This window comes from Lytechinus pictus, chromosome 11 (genome assembly GCF_037042905.1).
Source record: "Lytechinus pictus isolate F3 Inbred chromosome 11, Lp3.0, whole genome shotgun sequence".
Taxonomy (NCBI): Eukaryota; Metazoa; Echinodermata; class Echinoidea; order Temnopleuroida; family Toxopneustidae; genus Lytechinus; species Lytechinus pictus.
The window spans coordinates 11,550,525-11,569,880 of record NC_087255.1 but is presented as its reverse complement, the minus strand read 5'-3'; the positions used below and the strand labels follow the sequence as shown (position 1 = coordinate 11,569,880).

General features: G+C 36.1%; 2 protein-coding genes across 8 annotated transcripts in view; one reads left to right on the top strand and one right to left on the bottom strand.

Annotated features, from left to right (window-relative positions):
* The window catches only part of LOC129271776 (adhesion G protein-coupled receptor L2-like), a 42,275-nt gene extending 37,231 nt beyond the window's left edge, over positions 1-5,044 (top strand). For all 6 annotated transcript variants that reach the window (XM_064106752.1, XM_064106751.1, XM_054909041.2 and 3 more), the window contains one exon: positions 321-5,044. In XM_064106752.1, coding sequence (XP_063962822.1) covers positions 321-1,120 — 800 coding nt within the window. In that variant the 3' untranslated portion in view covers positions 1,121-5,044. The remainder of the gene's footprint in view (positions 1-320) is intronic.
* Positions 5,045-5,393: 349 nt separating this feature from the next.
* Positions 5,394-19,356, bottom strand: part of LOC129270814 (deleted in malignant brain tumors 1 protein-like) — a 35,080-nt gene continuing 21,117 nt past the window's right edge. For both annotated transcript variants that reach the window (XM_064106745.1, XM_064106746.1), the window contains exons 17-28: positions 18,438-18,752; positions 17,724-17,884; positions 16,742-16,892; positions 14,380-14,592; positions 13,225-13,320; positions 12,153-12,476; positions 11,258-11,421; positions 10,310-10,463; positions 9,132-9,277; positions 8,633-8,795; positions 7,525-7,839; positions 5,394-7,077 (exon numbers count right to left, since the gene is read on the bottom strand). In XM_064106745.1, the coding sequence (XP_063962815.1) occupies positions 6,749-7,077; positions 7,525-7,839; positions 8,633-8,795; positions 9,132-9,277; positions 10,310-10,463; positions 11,258-11,421; positions 12,153-12,476; positions 13,225-13,320; positions 14,380-14,592; positions 16,742-16,892; positions 17,724-17,884; positions 18,438-18,752 (2,531 nt within the window). In that variant the 3' untranslated portion in view covers positions 5,394-6,748. The remainder of the gene's footprint in view (positions 7,078-7,524; positions 7,840-8,632; positions 8,796-9,131; positions 9,278-10,309; positions 10,464-11,257; positions 11,422-12,152; positions 12,477-13,224; positions 13,321-14,379; positions 14,593-16,741; positions 16,893-17,723; positions 17,885-18,437; positions 18,753-19,356) is intronic.

Sequence of the window (19,356 nt, the reverse complement as noted above, 5' to 3'; positions counted from 1 at the left end):
CAAAAACTAAATCAATCAAATCTGTTGAGGCCTTCACTTTAATTATTTAAGGCACAGGTATCTGTTTTTTTTTTTTTATTCAGACTTATTCCTTTTCATTCTATCAAAATAGTTTTTTTTTTCTCATGGATTTTTAAATAATGTCAGCTCTTGTTTTGTATGGAGATTTCCCTTCAACCCCCCCCCCCAAAAAAAAAAATGAGGAAAAAAAACGAAAAAAAACCACGCACTTGGGATCCAGGCTAAACTTCTAAGTAAGTTAGTAGGATGAAATTGAGTTTCAAATAAGTGTATTTTTGTTCTCTCTATTATATGTGCAGGTCAATACGAGCAAGTGAAATTCAACTCCGAGATGAGCGTGCCGGAAGAGGAGGAGCAGGTTGACTTTGGTGCGGCAAAGGTGATCGCAGATGAGGGAATCAGCATGGACTTTGAAGACCACCCAGTTCACGAGTCCACCCGGGTCGATGCGGCAGATACCGCTGAACCACAGGACAACAAGTCGGTCATCACCCTTGAATTCCAACCCTTGATTCTCGATCTGGATGTCGACGATGAAAAGCATGCAAAGCTGATAAACGTTGGACAAGCGGCGGAACGTGAGCCGTCTCCGATCGAGATGCATCCTCTGATCAGGGAGTCTGGGATCGGGGGATCGCGTAGCGGTAGCAGCTGCAGTGAGGACTTCTCCCCCGCGTCGCCGTTAGCGCAGGACAAGCCCCACAAGGCCCACGTCTTCTCCAACTTCGGACCGTGCGGGATGACCGGGAGCATGCCGGATCTCATCAACCCTCTCACGGCCCACGCCCGCAAAGCTAGGATGGACCTCGTGCCCGTCGCTTACAACAACACAGACAATGTTGCAGATGTTGCTGCGAGTGACAATGTTCACAAAGGGTACCACACGTTACCCCAAACGGCGCCAGCAACAAAAGCGCAGAATCCCCCCGCAAATAAGTACCCCACCGACTCTGTCACGTCACCTTGGTATAAAAGAGCTTCAAGAATGGACGACATCGACTCGGACGATCATTCAGCAAAAGAAGCAGAGTCGTTACGATCACCAACATCGCTACAATCACCAAGATCGACAAGATCTGCTCTTGAAACTGTGATATAACACAAACTTTTCTTTAGTGAAAATGATTAAAAATCATTTTATTTGTCAAAGACTTATACACGTTTTTCATATTGTACCACCTTTTTCTTGTATTCTAAAGAAGTTATTTGAAATTTGTTTTCGTAGACTCATGCCAGCTGTTAGTATTGAAAGTAAGAAGCATTTCTGATGATGAGAGGAATAGATCAATATGGTGAATATATTCTCATTATTTGACCGTCGTCACTGTGTGTGATTTGTTTATTTTCATCTTGAACAATTTTGTTTTTCCATCAGATTTTTTCCCCCGAAATAGCATTGTAAAGAACAATTATCCCAAAGTTGGAATTCCTCTATCCATGTAGTTTAAAATAAATTTTTATAAAATATTTTGTTTTTAAAATAGGTCCCTGCTATTCCATTGTAAAGTTTTGGAAAGTGTATGATATGCTAAAGGATTTTGGACCATAAAATGAAACAAAATTAATATGTCTCACCATGGACAGAATTTATTCTATTACCATGATATACCTCTTTGATTTTAGCCTAATTATATGGTATTCAACAAAATCGCACTAGTTGCACTAAAAAATGCATTACCGGTATAGCATATTCTTATAATTTTCATCTGCGTTCAGTTTTATCCAAATTAATCAGTGTAAATTGGTAAGATTAGAGATGAAAAAACTAATGGATAGCATTTTAGTGTATACCTTTAATATGCAGCATCAAAATACATAGTACACAGATATTGTGTACTCCAAGAGGTTCAACATCAATTGAATAAGTTTACAAGTAGCATTTCATCCCATATTTAATCAAATACTGTGATGACTGGTGCTATTTGATAAAAAAATATTTTGTTTTTATCTAGAGGCAAGTTTTCTTTTGTTATTTTGATTCCTAGACAAAAGCAACCAAAAAAAAATCAAACAATTTGAAAAAGCATAGATTTTATGTTGTATTCTAATACATGTAGTTCTTTCTATAAAGAGGAAAATAGTCTGTGAAGTCCCACCCTAAGGGTTTTGTGTGAGTAGTTGAAACGAATACCCACCAAAGAAATGATTTGTTATACCAATAATCAGTGTGCCTGTACCGCCTTATTTTTGTTAATTTTTGTATTTTCCTCTGAATGTTATTCACATTTGCAAAAGTTTTTGCAAGTGTCTAAGTAAGACATTTGAGTTTTACGTTTAAACTTCAAATTTGGGTCATATGTGCATGTAGGAGTGCCAATTAATGATCAGATAACTTGGGAGGGGATTTCGAGATGAAAGGTCACATGTCATTGTACACCAGGGGGGTGTTTCATGAAAGTTATCAGCACTGACTTAATTGTCAGTGCTGACTATTTCAGTTAAATCCTTGCTTTTGATTGGCTGAGAAGCTCTGGCCTCTGACTGTTACTATGGTAACTGTCGGAGAAAGACATCTTGTCAGTGCTGACAACTTTCATGAAACGGTCCCCAGAACATTGAATTGAATTTGTGATATATTTCCAATTTGGCAATGATAGAGGTATAAGCAGTGTACAATTCATCCAATCATGTTTTAGTTAGACACCATTCTCACTACCGTCCTAAAACTAGTTTAACGTGTATTGAGAATGGTCGAAGCGGTGTGGGAAGCGATCTTCCAAACCGGTTCAGAAAACCACCTAGCGATGTAGTTTTGAAGATCGCTTTGCCTCGTTAAACTGGTTTTAGCATAAATGAGGACACAACTGTTCTTAGGGAAGCGATCTTCCCACATTTCGAGTGCGCTACTCCACACACTGTATGTGGAATGCCTACGCTGTGGTTTCAAATCTTGCGCGAAACATGTCACCCCACTGAGAGTCTTCCCATAGCAACAAGACCGCTTTATTTCAAGTGGTTTTGAAAACTACTTTCGGGTGATCGAATGGGAACGCTAGCAAAGCGATCTTCCAAACTGGTTTCCTGAACCGATTTTCAGTAAACTACTTTTAGAAAGTATAATGAGAACGGTGTCCAACTGAGTTTAGATAGCATTCATTAATTACGGTAATCAAGAACCTTGAATATTGTGATCCACCGCTGCGAAATTTGTCTCAATCATGATGATAATCATTTCTTATTTTTTGTTTTTGGTGCTTGTTTTTTGTATTTCTTTTTGTGGGACATGAATTTGGTGCTTAAAGATGTATATCTTTTCTTCGTGAACTTTGATGAAAATGATATAAATTAAATCTTTTGTTATGACATGGCCTTGATTTGGTAAATTATTAATCAAACCTGTTTCAAGTAAATACTTGGAAAAAAAATTATTCATTTTGACAATCATGTTATTCAGATTGTATTCCCTGCTCAAAGATGCTGTTATTTTATTAACCGAGTCTTGCATGGAGGTAGATATAAGAATGTCCACTTTTACATTTATAATTCAAACCTTTCTTTAGTTTTATATCAGATACTTTATTGCTTACAAATATTAATTCATGCCACTTGATGTAGCATCCCACCATTTATCCACTTTGGAAATGGAAAATTTATAAGAAAATTACTAGAAAATAAAAATGTAGGTGTACAAAATATTTTAAAGTTATGTTACAAAGGTGTAGATATTGTAGATATAAGGTATGAGTATATGTATATATGAACTTATCTACATTTTGTAATAATTTGTGTACAAAGAAAACTGCTTTGTATGTTTGAAATTATGATATTGGCAATATGTTTTTGAGCTCTTAGAATATGATCACATGCTTATTTGAGAGATGCCCTCTTGTTTTGGGGCTAGGGAATTTTGTTTTGTTGACATATTTGGGGTTTTGATAAGTTCTTGTTCTACCATCCCAACCTCCCAAACGCTGTCATTTTAAATAGTTTTAAATCCATAGCAGAGAATGTACGTGATAACACAATAAACGTCATGTATCACTAAAGTACATATAGTAACATTAAAATATATTTCTTATATTTATATATACACAATAAACAGTACAAATCATAATGTAACCATGAAAACAGAAAGTGGTGGCATCAACAATAAGCCTTCAAATTTTATTTGAAAGAACAACAATCTCTTGTGGTTTTGTCCATGTTGATAACTCTCTCTCATATTGAGAATGGTATTTAAGATTAAATTAAACACGAGTGGATGTGCTCTGTATTTACTAAAACAATGAGAACATCGACTTCACACACTATTCAAATAGTAGTCTTTTTGTGACAAAAAACCTCAAATATCTTGGTTTTTACACACAATCTCTCTATTTCTCATTTGTTAGAACTGTGGATGACCTAAATTCCTTAATCAATTTCTTTTATTACCTTTGCTTCTCTATTTCATATTTAATATGTTCTTATTATTCATTTTAAGAAGATTTGATTTGAACTTTATTTCCTTATAAGATTTCATTTACTTTTTATACATTTCCCTGAAGGGTTTAGTTAATTGGTGCAATTTTGTTAGATATTTTTTTCTCTTTTTTTGCATTTTTTAATGCACTTAATATAATTTCCATATGAAAAGTTTGCTTGGTAAAATTTTTTAATATTTGCTGTTCGTTTATGTGTAACTCTAATCATTTACAAATAATTTGCTTCTGAAATCAGCTTTTATGTATTCAAAACAAAGATATAAAAGTAATTTTTCCTTTATATGCTAAATCATTTTTCTGTTTCAAAAACATTCAAAGGTGTTTTGGTGATATAATAGGGACTTATTTGACATCGACGAAGAATCAGATTTTTGTCATCAAAGTTTCGTTTTATAATTATGACTAACGTTGTAATTAAGGTGTTTTTGGAAGAAAAAAAATTTGGATAAGATTTGCAAGCATTTCACATTCACTTTGAATATTAATGAATAGGGGAAGATCTTGTATGTTTTATTATTTCGAAATTGGAAGGTCTGAATTGAAATTGACAGTGTTTTTTGTTTTGCTTTAAAAGCATTGAATAAATCTTTGTTGCAGCAGTTCTTCTGTTTCATTGCTCGTTCTTCATGAAAATGAATCTCTGGGGGAATTCAGTAGCTGAAATCGATTTTAAGAGATTTGAATGATCTCAAGCTTTCAAAAAAATTGATTTTATCATATAATGAAACAACCACTGGATGTAAACTGAAGGACTACGTGATTAATACCATGGTCACATTTGTTCTACGGCGGCCGTACGGCGAGTCGAAAACAGCCGTTTTAACATTTTTTTGTCCAACTACATATAGGTGGTTTGAATCAAAATTAATAAAACGGCTGTTTTCGACTCGCCGTACGGCCGCCGTAGAGCAAATGTGACCAAGGTATAAGGAATAAGAACAGAGTAAAGTCAGAAAATTCATGTTCTTCCCTGGTACTTTTTATGAACAATATTTAAATACAAACAAATAGAGAGGGGGAGACAGAAAGAATGAAAGATAGAGAGACAGGTAGAGAGGTGAAGAAAGGGAATAAAACGAGAGACGGACAGAAAGAGGAATGACGGGGGGGGGGGGGACAGAGACAGAACGGGAAACAGACGGAGAGACAAAAAGGGGACAAGGGGAGACGGACATGTAAATATAAGTTATCATATATGCATAAATCATTAAGTAGATACCAGTCACAAATTTCATGGAATTCAGTTCAAAACCAATGCTCTATTCAAAAGTGGAGAATATATATGCAGAGTAATTAGCCCTTTTTGATGGCTATTCCATGAGGTATGGTTGAATCTGCTTTTTCTGCATATAATTCACACAATAGTGCATGAATTAGCATTTTTAATAGAATCTTAGTCAAACAATTTATGGAATCATATTTAAATTTGATTCATTGTCTGAAAATGACTCACATACAGTAAATCGGGCTTTCAGTATTTCACTGCAGTGAGATATAATGAATTTTGTATTATCTACATAAAATTTGCATAAATTAGCTTTAGGGTGCCAGTCATTGATTTCTAGGCACCCTATCTAAAGATGATGCTCTTGATAAATGTAAAAAATTTGCACTGTTGTAAATTCAGCCCCCAAAATTTTGTTAAGGCGCCTGACTTATCCTCCAAGTGCTGATGATCAAATGCCCCTATGCATTTTTAAAGAAAAAATAATATTCTAAAATGGAAGAGAGATATATTTTTAGTTCTCTACATTAAAAAATATGATGAAAGTAGTCTATATATCTACATGCTCTCACTCAAACCTCATTAAAATAGATTGTTTTCCCTCATAGTTTAGTCATATATACAACACTCATCTTTGGTTAGATACTTAAGAACCAATTTGAAATGACATCTTATTCCTTCAAGATAGACTTTGACATAGGACCGTATTCTGAAGTCAGGTTTAACTTAGACCATGGTCTAACTCTGCTAAAATTATGGGAAGCCAAAAGTGTCAAAATTTGTATTAAGTTGTATGTTTCTTATGTTTACTGTGCTCTTTCCTGATTCATTGATGGTAAAGACAATCATTTATGTATACTTCCGAGACAATTATGAATGATTTGAGAGCCAAATGAGCTGAAATATTCTATCTCTACTGTTAGTGATTTATGTAGCAATTGGCTATCCATACTTAAACCACAACTTTAAACCTGAGTTTAAGTTAAACCCGACTTCAGAATACGGGCCATAGAATCTATGCTACTTTCTTGGAATAAACGATTCCCAAACATGGCAAGATGTAATTACAATTTTTGTTTCACTCGCAGCGTACATAGACGTCCTCTCCATGGCCACAATTATGGTTTCCTAGACCCGAGTGTGTGCAGTCGTAGAGGGCGCCCTCCCCGCCTGCGCAATTGACATTGTTGAACCAGATGGGTACAGAATCAGAGAAGTAGTTAATAGACGTTGGTCTGAGGAGAGGATTGTTGTTGATGATGGCCTTGCCGCTGTCGTAACCCAGCTGCTGGCAGACCACGGTGGCGTCGGTGTTGTCCCAGTTATCGTCGCAGACCGTACCCCAACGGCCGTTCAGGAATATTCGTACGAACCCTTCCGCAATGCTTCTGCCCCCAACGAGACTCACTGCGGGAATAATTGATCGTGAATTTAGAAACGTCTACAATCAGTCAACTGAGTTTCCTGCATGATGTTCTGACAGCCAACAGATGTGAACCTATGAAATTCCGCAACAGTCTGTTGCACTACAAATTGACAATTCAAAATTTTCTTCAACGCCAGTTTTGACAGGCAGGTTAGGCATTCATGTTTTTTTCATGACAAACACTTTTCACATCTTAGCTCATATAGGGATATTGTCTGCAAGCGCAGACTGATATTTGACACTTTAACCAATTATACCATGTCTGGAGTGGAGACTAGACGCCCAACTCTATGTCTGAGCCAGCCACTGTACATGGTGCATCTAGTCTCACTATTTCAGACTCTGTATTATGCACTACGCAAATTGTGAAAACCAAGGGTCTACCCCTGCAGACTAATACGTTTAATTAATAGAAATGGGTACCTTACCTGCGGCATTACAGACGGCAGCGGCGTCCGAGAAGTGCGAACAGCTTAGAGAGCTTCCACTGCCTTCCGGGCAGTCAGCAAGCGATTGCTCCGTGCCAACACATCTCATGTGATGCCAGTGGATAGGACCAACTCCGGCACCAAAGCTCCGATACAAGGAGGACGGCAACGCATCCAGGAAGCCCAGCTGGCGACAGAGAACATCGGCATCCTCAAGATCCCATCCTTCCTTGCATACAGTACCCCACTGGTTGTTGGCGAGGACTTCTACGCGTCCTTGACGAGCGTTCGGTCCGCCAGCCAGCCGCACTGAATCTGAAGCATTGATTGGAGAAGGAATGTGTTTGAAACAAGTGTCTCCAAGATTGATCAAACTGTAAAATGTTGTCACAGTTAAGTTGCCAGAATTTGGTTATTCTGTGAATACTACACAAACCATCTTTATTCATGGTCCAGATTTACTGGTTGTACGCCTGATTCCATTAAAAAAAATACTTTTTAGCGAGATATATTCACATTTAAATGGGCTTGCATTCTTAACTTCCCCCTGTATCAAATTCACCACCTCCACCCACAGTGAGCAACTTGCCATTTTATAGCCTCATCTCTCCTTTTTACAGCTGTTTTGTAGCCCTTTTGAAAAACAGCTAGAAAACAGCAAATTTTGTCCATTCACTTTTCTCCATGGGCTTTGGTACATGAAACAGCTACAACATGGCAACAAAATAATGAATTTGTCAATTTTGCTCATTGTGACCACCGCTACCATAATAAGTATTCCACTGCCATCAACATCACCATCCATTTATTCAGGGGCGGATCCAGGATTTTCCGAAGGAGGAGGGCAAATTTTCTTGTGGAAAAATTTGACAAGCAAAAAAAAGGGGGGTTTTGATCAGAAATTGAGGGGATTTCGTCCACGATAAAATTTGACAAGCAAAAAAAAATGTCTTCACTTTCAAAATGTTTTAATGCCATTTTTACCTTACAAATCTTAATTTAATTGTGCCTCTCAAAGGGGGGGGGGGGGGCCAGTGCATTAACTTTGAATTCCTGATAAATGAAAAACAGTGACAAAAGTATAAACACTTGCTGACAATATGCTTACATGAAGAGCTGCAGACGACTCCGGCGTCTTCATGATGCCCGCAATTATGGAAGCCTATTCCTGCATGCTGGCACAAGGTAAGGTCCACTTCATCACCATCACATGACACCCCATCCATGAAGATAGGTCCTTCACCTCCTCCAAAGAATGCATCAGTAGTCGCCTGACAGACAGACACACACACAGACAGACAATCAGTGCAGGATACATCGAGTGGTTTATCAAAGAAAGACATCACTAGTCCAATTGATTTAAAAGTATAAAAATGATACAAATTGTTCCTCTCATTTTAAATTTGGTTTTCCTATATTTCTAGTTAATGGTACATTTGTAACTTTTTTTTATAGAAAATGTCATATTTTGTTGTTGAACTGTCACTTATAAACAAAGAATAGGACAAGTATGGGGGCCATTTAAGGTCAAACGGCTAATAAATATCTCTGACAGTTCAATATTCTGGGTTCTGAGTAATTTCTCAATTTAACATTGGATGGCTTACCCTTGATGCAGATTGGTAGCCTAAGTGACGACAGATAACGGATGCATCATTGATATCCCAACCATCATCACAGATCGTACCCCAAGTTCCAGCCAAGAAAACCTCTACTCTTCCTTCATTATGATTGTTTCCTCCAGACAAGCGAACTGAATCACAAAATAAAAATAAAATAAAATAGAAAGCTTCATGTGAAGAGCAGTCCACGATAAAGGGGTTCCTGATAAACCACTGTTCAAATGACAACAAACATTGTAGCAGCAGTCTCTCTATTGAATTTTCTTAAGAATCATTTGACCCTGTTGCCATAATTGTTAAAAGCCAACTTCCTCATTGGATCATGGAATATTAACTATTATAAACATCCCACAGGAATGTCCTTATTTATACATGTAAATATAAAAAATGATAATTAAGCAGACGGTAGAACATGAATTTGGGAGTTAAAAACTAATGACCCACTGAGATATTGATACTATCAACCAGGGACTATTGATCATGTTAAAAGCAGTCTGCAGGATTGAACAAACCTAGGAAGTATGATAATAAATGTGTTTCTTTGATGTATAGGCCTGGTATCACAGATGAATGTTATCGTCATATATCGGACAAACTAAGATCATCAGGAAAAAAAGTCTTAATGATAAATGAAGCATTCTGTATGAATAAGATTAATAATTATCCTATAGGTCACCCGTATATTACAAAATACGAATTATGATGGGCCCACCTCCAATGAAATAAAAACTTCAAGATAATTATAAAATTAGGATGTGGAGGTTAACAGTACACCAAGCATTCTTGTGGGGGCATATGTAGGACCTGAAAAGGACCATCGAAACTTGAAGTTTAGACAAGTGTGTCCTTGTCATTTGGGTAGTCCTTTTCAGGACCAACACATGCCCACAAAAGAATACATGATGTACCAAACCTGTGGGCCGTTTCATAAAGCTGTTCGTAAGTTAAGATCAACTTTAAGAAGGACTGGTGATCCTTTCTTGTGGTTAATGATGTTCACCATTATGTTCATTGGTGGTTATTTAGCGCATAACAAAGGTTCACCAGTCGTTCTTAAAGTCGCTCTTAACTTACGAACAGCTTTATGAAACACCCACCAGTACACTCTTTCTTCTTTGCCATGGAAACCTTCGAAAGTTACAAATTATGAAAGTCATTCAAACCTGGTGATTGGCAGATCACACCTACATCATCGCTGTGTGAGCAGTTACCAAGAGATGCCTGACTAGATGTTCTGCAGTCAGTGATGGCGCTCTCATCACCGGTACACTCCAGGTAGCTGGCGTGGATCTCACCCATTCCTTCCCCAAATCCAGCCTAGATAAAATCAAAATCATGATATTGATTTTCTGGAGATAACATCCCACTGCTGCCACCATAAGTAGATTGATGAAATGGAATGTTGAAAACATATCAAAATGTTGGGGTAAAATATATTACTATGCTCATGATAGTAACAATTGTTGTTGGTATTTAGTAGTAGTAGTAGTAGTAGCAGTAGTAGTATTTACTAATGCATGTTCCATCAATTAATATTTCAATTATTTGTTTTCACTTTCATATCAATTTTTGAGGGATCATGATGATAATGTTTAATCAACACTGCGAAGTTGCTCTAGTGTGCTTTGCAAAACATACCAAATTTCTTCAAAAGTTGTAACCTTGTAAGCAAGGACTGTTCCAGTTCTTATAAAAATGAAGGGATATTTATGCTTGGAGTTTTGTTTTTAACTAGTAATGAAAGTTGTTTAAAGATATTCTTAGATTTTCATCTCTGCTGTGGATATGGCAAAGATTGTGTTTCAATTATATCAATTTGGAGACAGCCTTCGATTATAATAACGTATCAACTCCTCACAACATAATAGTTGTTTCCATATTAACAATTGTTGATTTATTCATAAGAATGGAGTACAAAATTCTCCTCTGATAATGGTTTCACATAAAATATCAACCAAATCCTTAAGTCAAATCCCACCATAAATACCAACTTTTACAAATTTGAATATGAAGTTCTAAATAATCACAGGTTTGATGTGAGTTCATGATACAAGTATTACAAGAATAAAATCAAGTTGAGACCCTGAATATTCTGAGAGTACATGTTTTACCTTTGGAACAACTTCAACTGCACCGGGATAACCGACTTGCCTGCATACCACTGAAGCATCGTCAATATCAAATGATTTATCACAGATAGTACCCCACTCGTTATCAATCATGATCTCTACACGACCTTGGTAGTGGTGCTGACCGTCTTCTAACCTGACAGCACCTAAACATGATGGAAATAGCAACATGTCAATATCCATTTTTACTACTTTTATCATGAGTTAAATATTTGTAGGTGGGGCTGATCATGCATAAACTCATAATTTGATCATACTTTTGTTTCCTATTTAACTGAAAAGCCGGGGCTGAAGCAACCCTTCCCCACAGTTTCTGCAGCCCCATTAGAGGATATGTGAATTCCTTCAATGTTTAAATATTTTCCAACTTATACGTCTTTAGTGTTTATTTATATACTTTATATTATCATTGTGTGTACTGCCAGCTTGATGAGGACAAATTTCTATGTTTTTAATATGGACCAATAAATGAATCTGAATGTAGGTTTTGATCTGAAAAGTCCAAACACTAATCTCCATACGCTATTAATTTTGTAGTTGTTAATGATACATGTAAGATGTATGAGACTATATGTACATCAGCCAGGATTCTCTCCAAGTTAGTTCTAACTTTAGTATTTGTGCCTCCTTCTGTGCTCTTCATGTGCAAATTGCATGATGTCTTTCAAAGCCATGATGTTGCTTTTTCAAGAACACAACCAAGTAAAGTACTTTAAAGTACACTTTTTCAAAGGTTTTATGGTTTATATTCAGAGTATTTTGCGTGCCTACCTTCAACGTGATTAACGTTATTTTACTGTGGATGTTCTAAAGACATTTATGAATATTCTACTGATGTTAAAGGGATAGATAAAAACCCTTGTGGGATGATCCTTACTTCCAGCATAGCAGACGATACCAACATCCTCTGAGTGACTGCAGTCATGTCCAGGTCGCGAGTTGCCCCGTGGACACTCCATAAGGTTATCCTCAGTTCCAGTACATCGCATGTTATCAAGGTGAATAGGACCCGAACCATCCCCGTAATAGGCCGAAGGTACCACCGATAGCGCCATCAGGAAGCCCAACTGACGACAAGCGACGATCGCGTCAAACATGTCAAAGTCGTCATCACAGACGGTACCCCAGCTACCGGCGTGGAAGATCTCAAGCCGACCTTTGTTAGAGTCCAGCTCCTCGTTGTTGACAAGGCGAATGGACTCTGCGTAAATGGAATACCATGCAATTCATACTTACTTATTCATATTCAACAAATTTGCTTTTTAATTCTTGAATGAGGACCTGTATTCCAGGCAATTATTATCCTGTTAGGAAAGGATGACAATACAATTAAGTTTACAAATACAACTTTCTGTAGCTAAATGTTAACATGCTTTTTGTGCAGAGAAGTAGCGCCAAGGGTTGTGCCTCCTTCCTCATGCTATGCCATTGGTCAATGAGTGAATTCATTATTCCTGCGAATTCTTTCTTGTCGGAATTATATATGGTCAGTTGTTCTATGCATTTCATGATTAAAAAATAATTACCAAAGACTATTTCATTGAGGTAAGTTAACACTCAGATGGACGAAATATATCTCATAAAAGTCAATCAGAACAAACTCTTAAATCTTTAATTCCTTAATAAAAAGAATGATTGAAGCAGTTTCTTCAAGTTTATCTGAAGTATGCATAGTTACTTCTTGCTTGTAAATTGTAATTTTTGCTTCTTTTCTCTCTGTTGATATTCCCAATTTTAAATATTTTATCTTGTCCGTTCTTCACTTGTACAAGGCCTCTTGGTTTTTTTTTTTGCAGTCCCCCGTTTTGTTAATTATACTTTTGCTTGTTAATACTTTCTTATATTTTGTATTATGTATATTTTTAAGTGAGAATGAAATAAATGCCAATTGGATTGAATTGAAAAAAAACATGAAGAAAATAAATTGATGAATGGTGTGTCATACTGACCAGGTCCTCTGCATATAACACCAGCGTCTAGACCGTGATTACAGTTGTGTACTCCAAATTGTTCATGTTCACAATCAATTAGCTTGTCCTCAGATTCTAGGAGAAATAGCAAAGGGAAGAAAGTCATATTGGTTGTTTTTCTAAAAATAACATAAATACTGGAAATGTTGACGCAAGTGAACAATTTTATTGCATTGTCCGAGGTTTTTAATATCAAATAAGGAGATAAGATGATTGGAAGTATTATAGCTTTGAGTATCATTCTGACAATACATCATGCTATTATTACTGTGGTGCGAATTGGCTAACACTGATTTTTTTTTCAGGTATTTAGAAAGATATTAAGCTACATGTTTATTGAAAATCAACAACAAAAAATATGAACTTATGACCGCCCCACAATTATTAACAATATCAATAAATGAATATGAAAAAGGATATAATGTAGATAAATACATAAATGAATAAAAAATATGAATAATTGATCTTTAAAATGAAACAAAATTTTGAATCATAAATGGAACAATGCCAGCTTGTTGAATCGAAGATTCAATTTCTGCATGGGTGTGTGTGGGAGGTGTGGTGTTTGAAGAGTGTGCATATATTATACACACATACCTTTTAAGAATAAGTCATTCTTAATCTTTATTATGATAAAAGCTATCTTCAGTAGATCTGAACTCATTCAAACCAAATTATAAACTTGTTTTTTAAACTACTCTCTAAATGTATCGGTCAAAAAAGAGAAGAATTGTCAGATAATATTCAGAATTTATCAATTAAAATACTACATTTTATTGGGGTAGGCACATATTTACTGCTACATTATTGACTTAAATCAATGTTTGTGAAATATTGTACTGCATCTCACTTCTATAGAGATGAAAACAGAATAGCAATTACTATCTATTATTGTTATCATTAAAACATGTTATATATATATGGTATTCATGTTATAAAGTATTATTTTCTTGCAACGAAATAGACAGAATTCGCAACATTTATTTTTCACCATGACATACTCGACACCAATGATTACTTATTATCCGCCAATATTTACATCACATTAATCAACAGAAATTAGTAAGCCTACACTAAATTCAATTTTGTAACTTCTAGGAAATCATGATATATGAAGACTGATCAAAGACATACCATCACACTGAACATTGCTGAGTGTGATAGCGCCAGTTCCTGGTCCAAATCGTGCCCCAGCCGTGGCCTCAACCGCAGGCCCAAAGCCGAGTTCCCGGCATACCACGGTTGCGTCTTTGATATCCCATCCTCTATCACAGACTGTACCCCAGAAACCATTGGCGAATATTTCCACGCGACCTTCGTTTGGCATCGTACCGTCAACAAGACGAACTGGTGAAGACAAAAGTGGCAAAATTCACTTAGCGAAATCTTGTTTATTAGCATGTATTTATCGCATCCTATATCACATATGATGCATCATAAAAAAAAATGTGTTTATAATATACCAGGATAAAAGCATTCCCGGTACCAGTAACATAAAGCTTAGCGATTAATGATGGGTCTGCTTTTTATGATTGATCATACACAACAATCAATGCAATCAATCATAGAAATCAGCACTGTGATCAAACGCTAAGCTTATGTTACAGACCCCTGATGTAAGTTTCTCCATTAAGACAGGGTCATGTATCTTCAACGCTGGACCCAGTAACATATAGCTTTGTAATTGATCATAAGGCTGATATCTATGATTCATCATACACAATAGTCAATGCAATCAATCATAGAAATCAGCACTGTGATCAAACGCTAAGCTTATGTTACAGACCCCTGATGTAAGTTTCTCCATTAAGACAGGGTAATGTATATTCAACGCTGGACCCAGTAACATATAGCTATGTAATTGATCATAAAGCTGATATCTATGATTGATCATACACAATAATCAATGCAATCAATCATAGAAATCAGCACTGTGATCAAACGCTAAGCTTTCTGTTACACACCCCTGATGTAAGTTTCTCCATTAAGACAGGGTCATGTATCTTCAACGCTGGACCCAGTAACATATAGCTTTGTAATTGATCATAAGGCTGATATCTATGATTGATCATACACAATAGTCAATGCAATCAATCATAGAAATCAGCACTGTGATCAAACGCTAAGCTTATGTTACAGACCCCTGATGTAAGTTTCTCCATTAAGACAGGGTAATGTATATTCAACGCTGGACCCAGTAACATATAGCTATGTAATTGATCATAAAGCTGATATCTATGATTGATCATACACAATAATCAATGCAATCAATCATAGAAATCAGCACTGTGATCAAACGCTAAGCTTTCTGTTACACACCCCTGATGTAAGTTTCTCCATTAAGACAGGGTCATGTATCTTCAACGCTGGACCCAGTAACATATAGCTATGTAATTGATCATAAAGCTGATATCTATGATTCATCATACACAGTAACCAATGCAATCAATCATAGAAATCAGCACTGTGATCAAACGCTAAGCTTTCTGTTACACACCCCTGATGTAAGTTTCTCCATTAAGACAAGGTCATGTATCTTCAACGCTGGACCCAGTAACATAAAGCTTTGTAATTGATCACAAGGCTGATATCTATGATTGATCATACACAATAATCAATGTAGTCAATCATAGAAATCAGCACTGTGATCAATCAATAAACTTTATATAACAGGGCCCAGATCTAGATGGAATCTATGGTGGCAGCGGTGGGATGTAACCTGTACTACTGGATTCATCGATGGTAAACCCAACATGAAAAATATACCTTGAGCCATTGGTTCAGGTTATGGGTAAATAAACTTTTAAAAGCACCAATGATGTGGTACAGATTGCTACAACTGAATTATGAATGCCTTCAAGCTAAGACCGGAAACGTTAAGCAAAGTGAGGGACTTGAAATCACATTTAGCAAACAATTCCGAAGTGCCTGTAGGCTTTATGTTCATGTTGACCAAGCACACAAGGATGACACTCTGATAGTTCACTCTCACCATAATAATAATAGGCATTTATATAGCGGGGCTATATATAGAAATATTCTATTCCGAGGCGCGTTGTTATTATTATTATTACCCCGGCCTTAGCTCGAGCTGCCTTTCAGCGCTCATGCATTCAAGGAAATTATCCAGCCAGTATACTCATTCACCTCACTTGGGTTGAGTGCAGCACAATGTGGATAAATTTCTTACTGAAGGAAATTACGCCATGGCTGGGATTCGAACCCACGACCCTCTATTTCAAAGTCCGAAGACTAATCCACTGGGCCACAATGCTCCATCATCAGAGCATCTTACATTAAACATGTGATGGAACTGTCCAAAATATATATTTTATTTGTGAAAACTCCAGCAGCAATGCAACATTTTTTATAAGAACTAGGAAACAGAGATGAATGATTTCAGGAATGTCTCTCATATATGTGGGTTGGACGTATATATTTTATAAAATTGTCCAAAATATATATTTTATGTGAAAATTTCATTAGTGCTGCTCACCTGGAACTGAGCAAACCACACCTGCGTCATTGTGATGACCACAGGAATGTTGACCAAGCACGCTATGATAACACTCTGACAGTTCATGCTCATCACCAGAGCATCTTACATTAGACATGTGAATAGGACCAAAGCCTGCTGAAAAACGATCCTGATAAAGAAAGAAGGGTTTACTCTATAGCCATATGACTTGACATGAGAGGGTAGAAAGGGAGGTAAACTCCATAGCATTCAAAGTATTGACAAGATATAAACAATTGAATAGTAAAATAATCACTTCAAATAAGTTAATCATAACAATTGATTACATAAGAATGTAAAGTGTTAACATGAATTGACTTTATAGAAACGATTACATTATGTGAATAATCTAAAAATTTTTAATGTGTCTATTCCTCAGAGGAAATGTAAGATTTACTTCATGACTTACGTGAAATTCAAATCAATTCAATTTATTAATTCAATCATCAAAAAAGTGTAAACAAAACAAGATAAAGCATTCATGAAATAACAAACACACAAAAACCCAGAGCAAATAGTACATAGATGGTTCGGAGACACCAGGCAAGCAATGCTTATAAAAAGGGGTCACCACATGACATGAAAACGTTACAAATAACAAACTCAAAGAGAATAGAAATCACATTATTTATAATAAAGAAAAATTAAAATGTCATATGGTCATAGATAAAAAGATTACAAAATTAATAAAAGTGAAAATCTTACATTAAAGTTTAATCAAATTGAACACTCTTTATGAGTTTGACATTATTTGTTGTATCATTTCCTTCTGTTAGTTTATACTGTACATTGAATATTCAAAACTTAGGAATGTCGAATCGTATTGATGTACAACGATGATGATAACAAGTTTTAATCATCGCTTAACAATGTAATATTAATTGCTAAATACCCTTACTATCGTCTGTTAAAGGATATTATTCCCAATCTATAGAATTGTCCGTCCTCATTATTTTCTTACCTTTGTTAGAGCCTCTCCGACAGCTCCTTCAAAACCAAGTTGTCTGCAGACTACTTCAGCATCGTTGATATCCCAAGCATCATCACACACTGTACCCCATAGGCCATTCATAAACACCTCTACTCTTCCTTCATTAGAGTTGGTACCACCACTTAAACGAACTTCAGAAAGACAAAATATTAAATCACATTTTGAAGGGTTCTTCAAGAGGTACTTATACAAGAGGTAAAATATACAGAGACAACACTATAAAGATACTGTAAACATATATTTTCAAGCATTTAAGTATATTTTTTGGAATAGGCGCTATATAAATCAAGCTATTGATCTTATTCTTTCTGTTTATATCATTATCATAATTATTATTATCATAATTATTATTATTATCATTATTATTATTATCATAATTATTATTACCATAATTATTATTATTATCATTATTATACCTCAATTTGATTGAAATCATTAGATATGATGGGTGGTACTTTTATTCTAAATTATTTTATATGCCACTTTATAAAGGATGTTTGTAAAGTAATCTATTAAAGAAATAGAAACTGTCACAAACCACTCTGGTCATCTTGTCCTGACCAAGTTAGCTTGATGAGACATATGCATCTTCTCTACTCATTTAACATCTCATTACCTTAATATGCTTGAAATCTTCAGTTAGTTCAATATGATTGTACATTCAGATTGAGGATATAAACTCACTTTTTGGCATACACACGACCCCCGCATCTTCTCCATGGCTACAGCTGTTCAGACCAACACCGGAGTTGGGGCAACTGAAAATGGTCGATTCCTGTCCTCCGCACGAGATGTCTGATAGGAAGACAGTACCGATGCCTTGCCCAAACGATGCTTGATGGTTCGCCGAGATGGCCCTGGGGAAGCCGAGTTCACGGCACACTACAGCAGCATCAGTCACATCCCAACCGTCGTCACAAATAGTGCCCCATTGACCTTGGTACCTCAGCTCCACTCTACCAGTGTTTGGGGTTCGGCCATTCACTAGACGAAGCTCAACTGTCAAGCGATAATAAAGACCCCCCAAAAGCAATATAACAAAATTTACATATTTTTCTGTTGTTTGTCAGTAAATATTAAGAATAGCATATTTTGGAATTCAAAAGAATTGTTCATTATTGTTTTTAAGAGAAATGCCAATACAAACCTATCACTAAAAGAGGAAGTCTGTCTTAATGGTATATTCCCTGGCCAGAAACAATGTTTGCGGTAGATATTTTTTTATTTTCTGCTCTTCACTGATGGTTTGGAAGACGCGCTTACAGCAGAAAATCAAAAGAAGCTCAAGTAGAGGAGGAAGATCATTGGAGCTGTAGTTAAAGGGGAATGAAACCCTTGGAACAAGTGGGTTTGTGTGGAAAGAGAAAAATCAAATAATAAGATCAAAGTTTGAGAAAGATCGGACAAATAATGAGAAAGTTATGAGCATTTGAATATTGCTATCACTAATGCTATGGAGATCCTCACATTGACAATGCAACAGATGTGTGATGTCACACGTGAACAACTTTCCCTTGGATGGACTGTAAAATACCCCCAAAATGTATTTTTTGCTCTTTCTTATGGTGATACAAACTCTTTATCCATAATATATTCTTTGAAA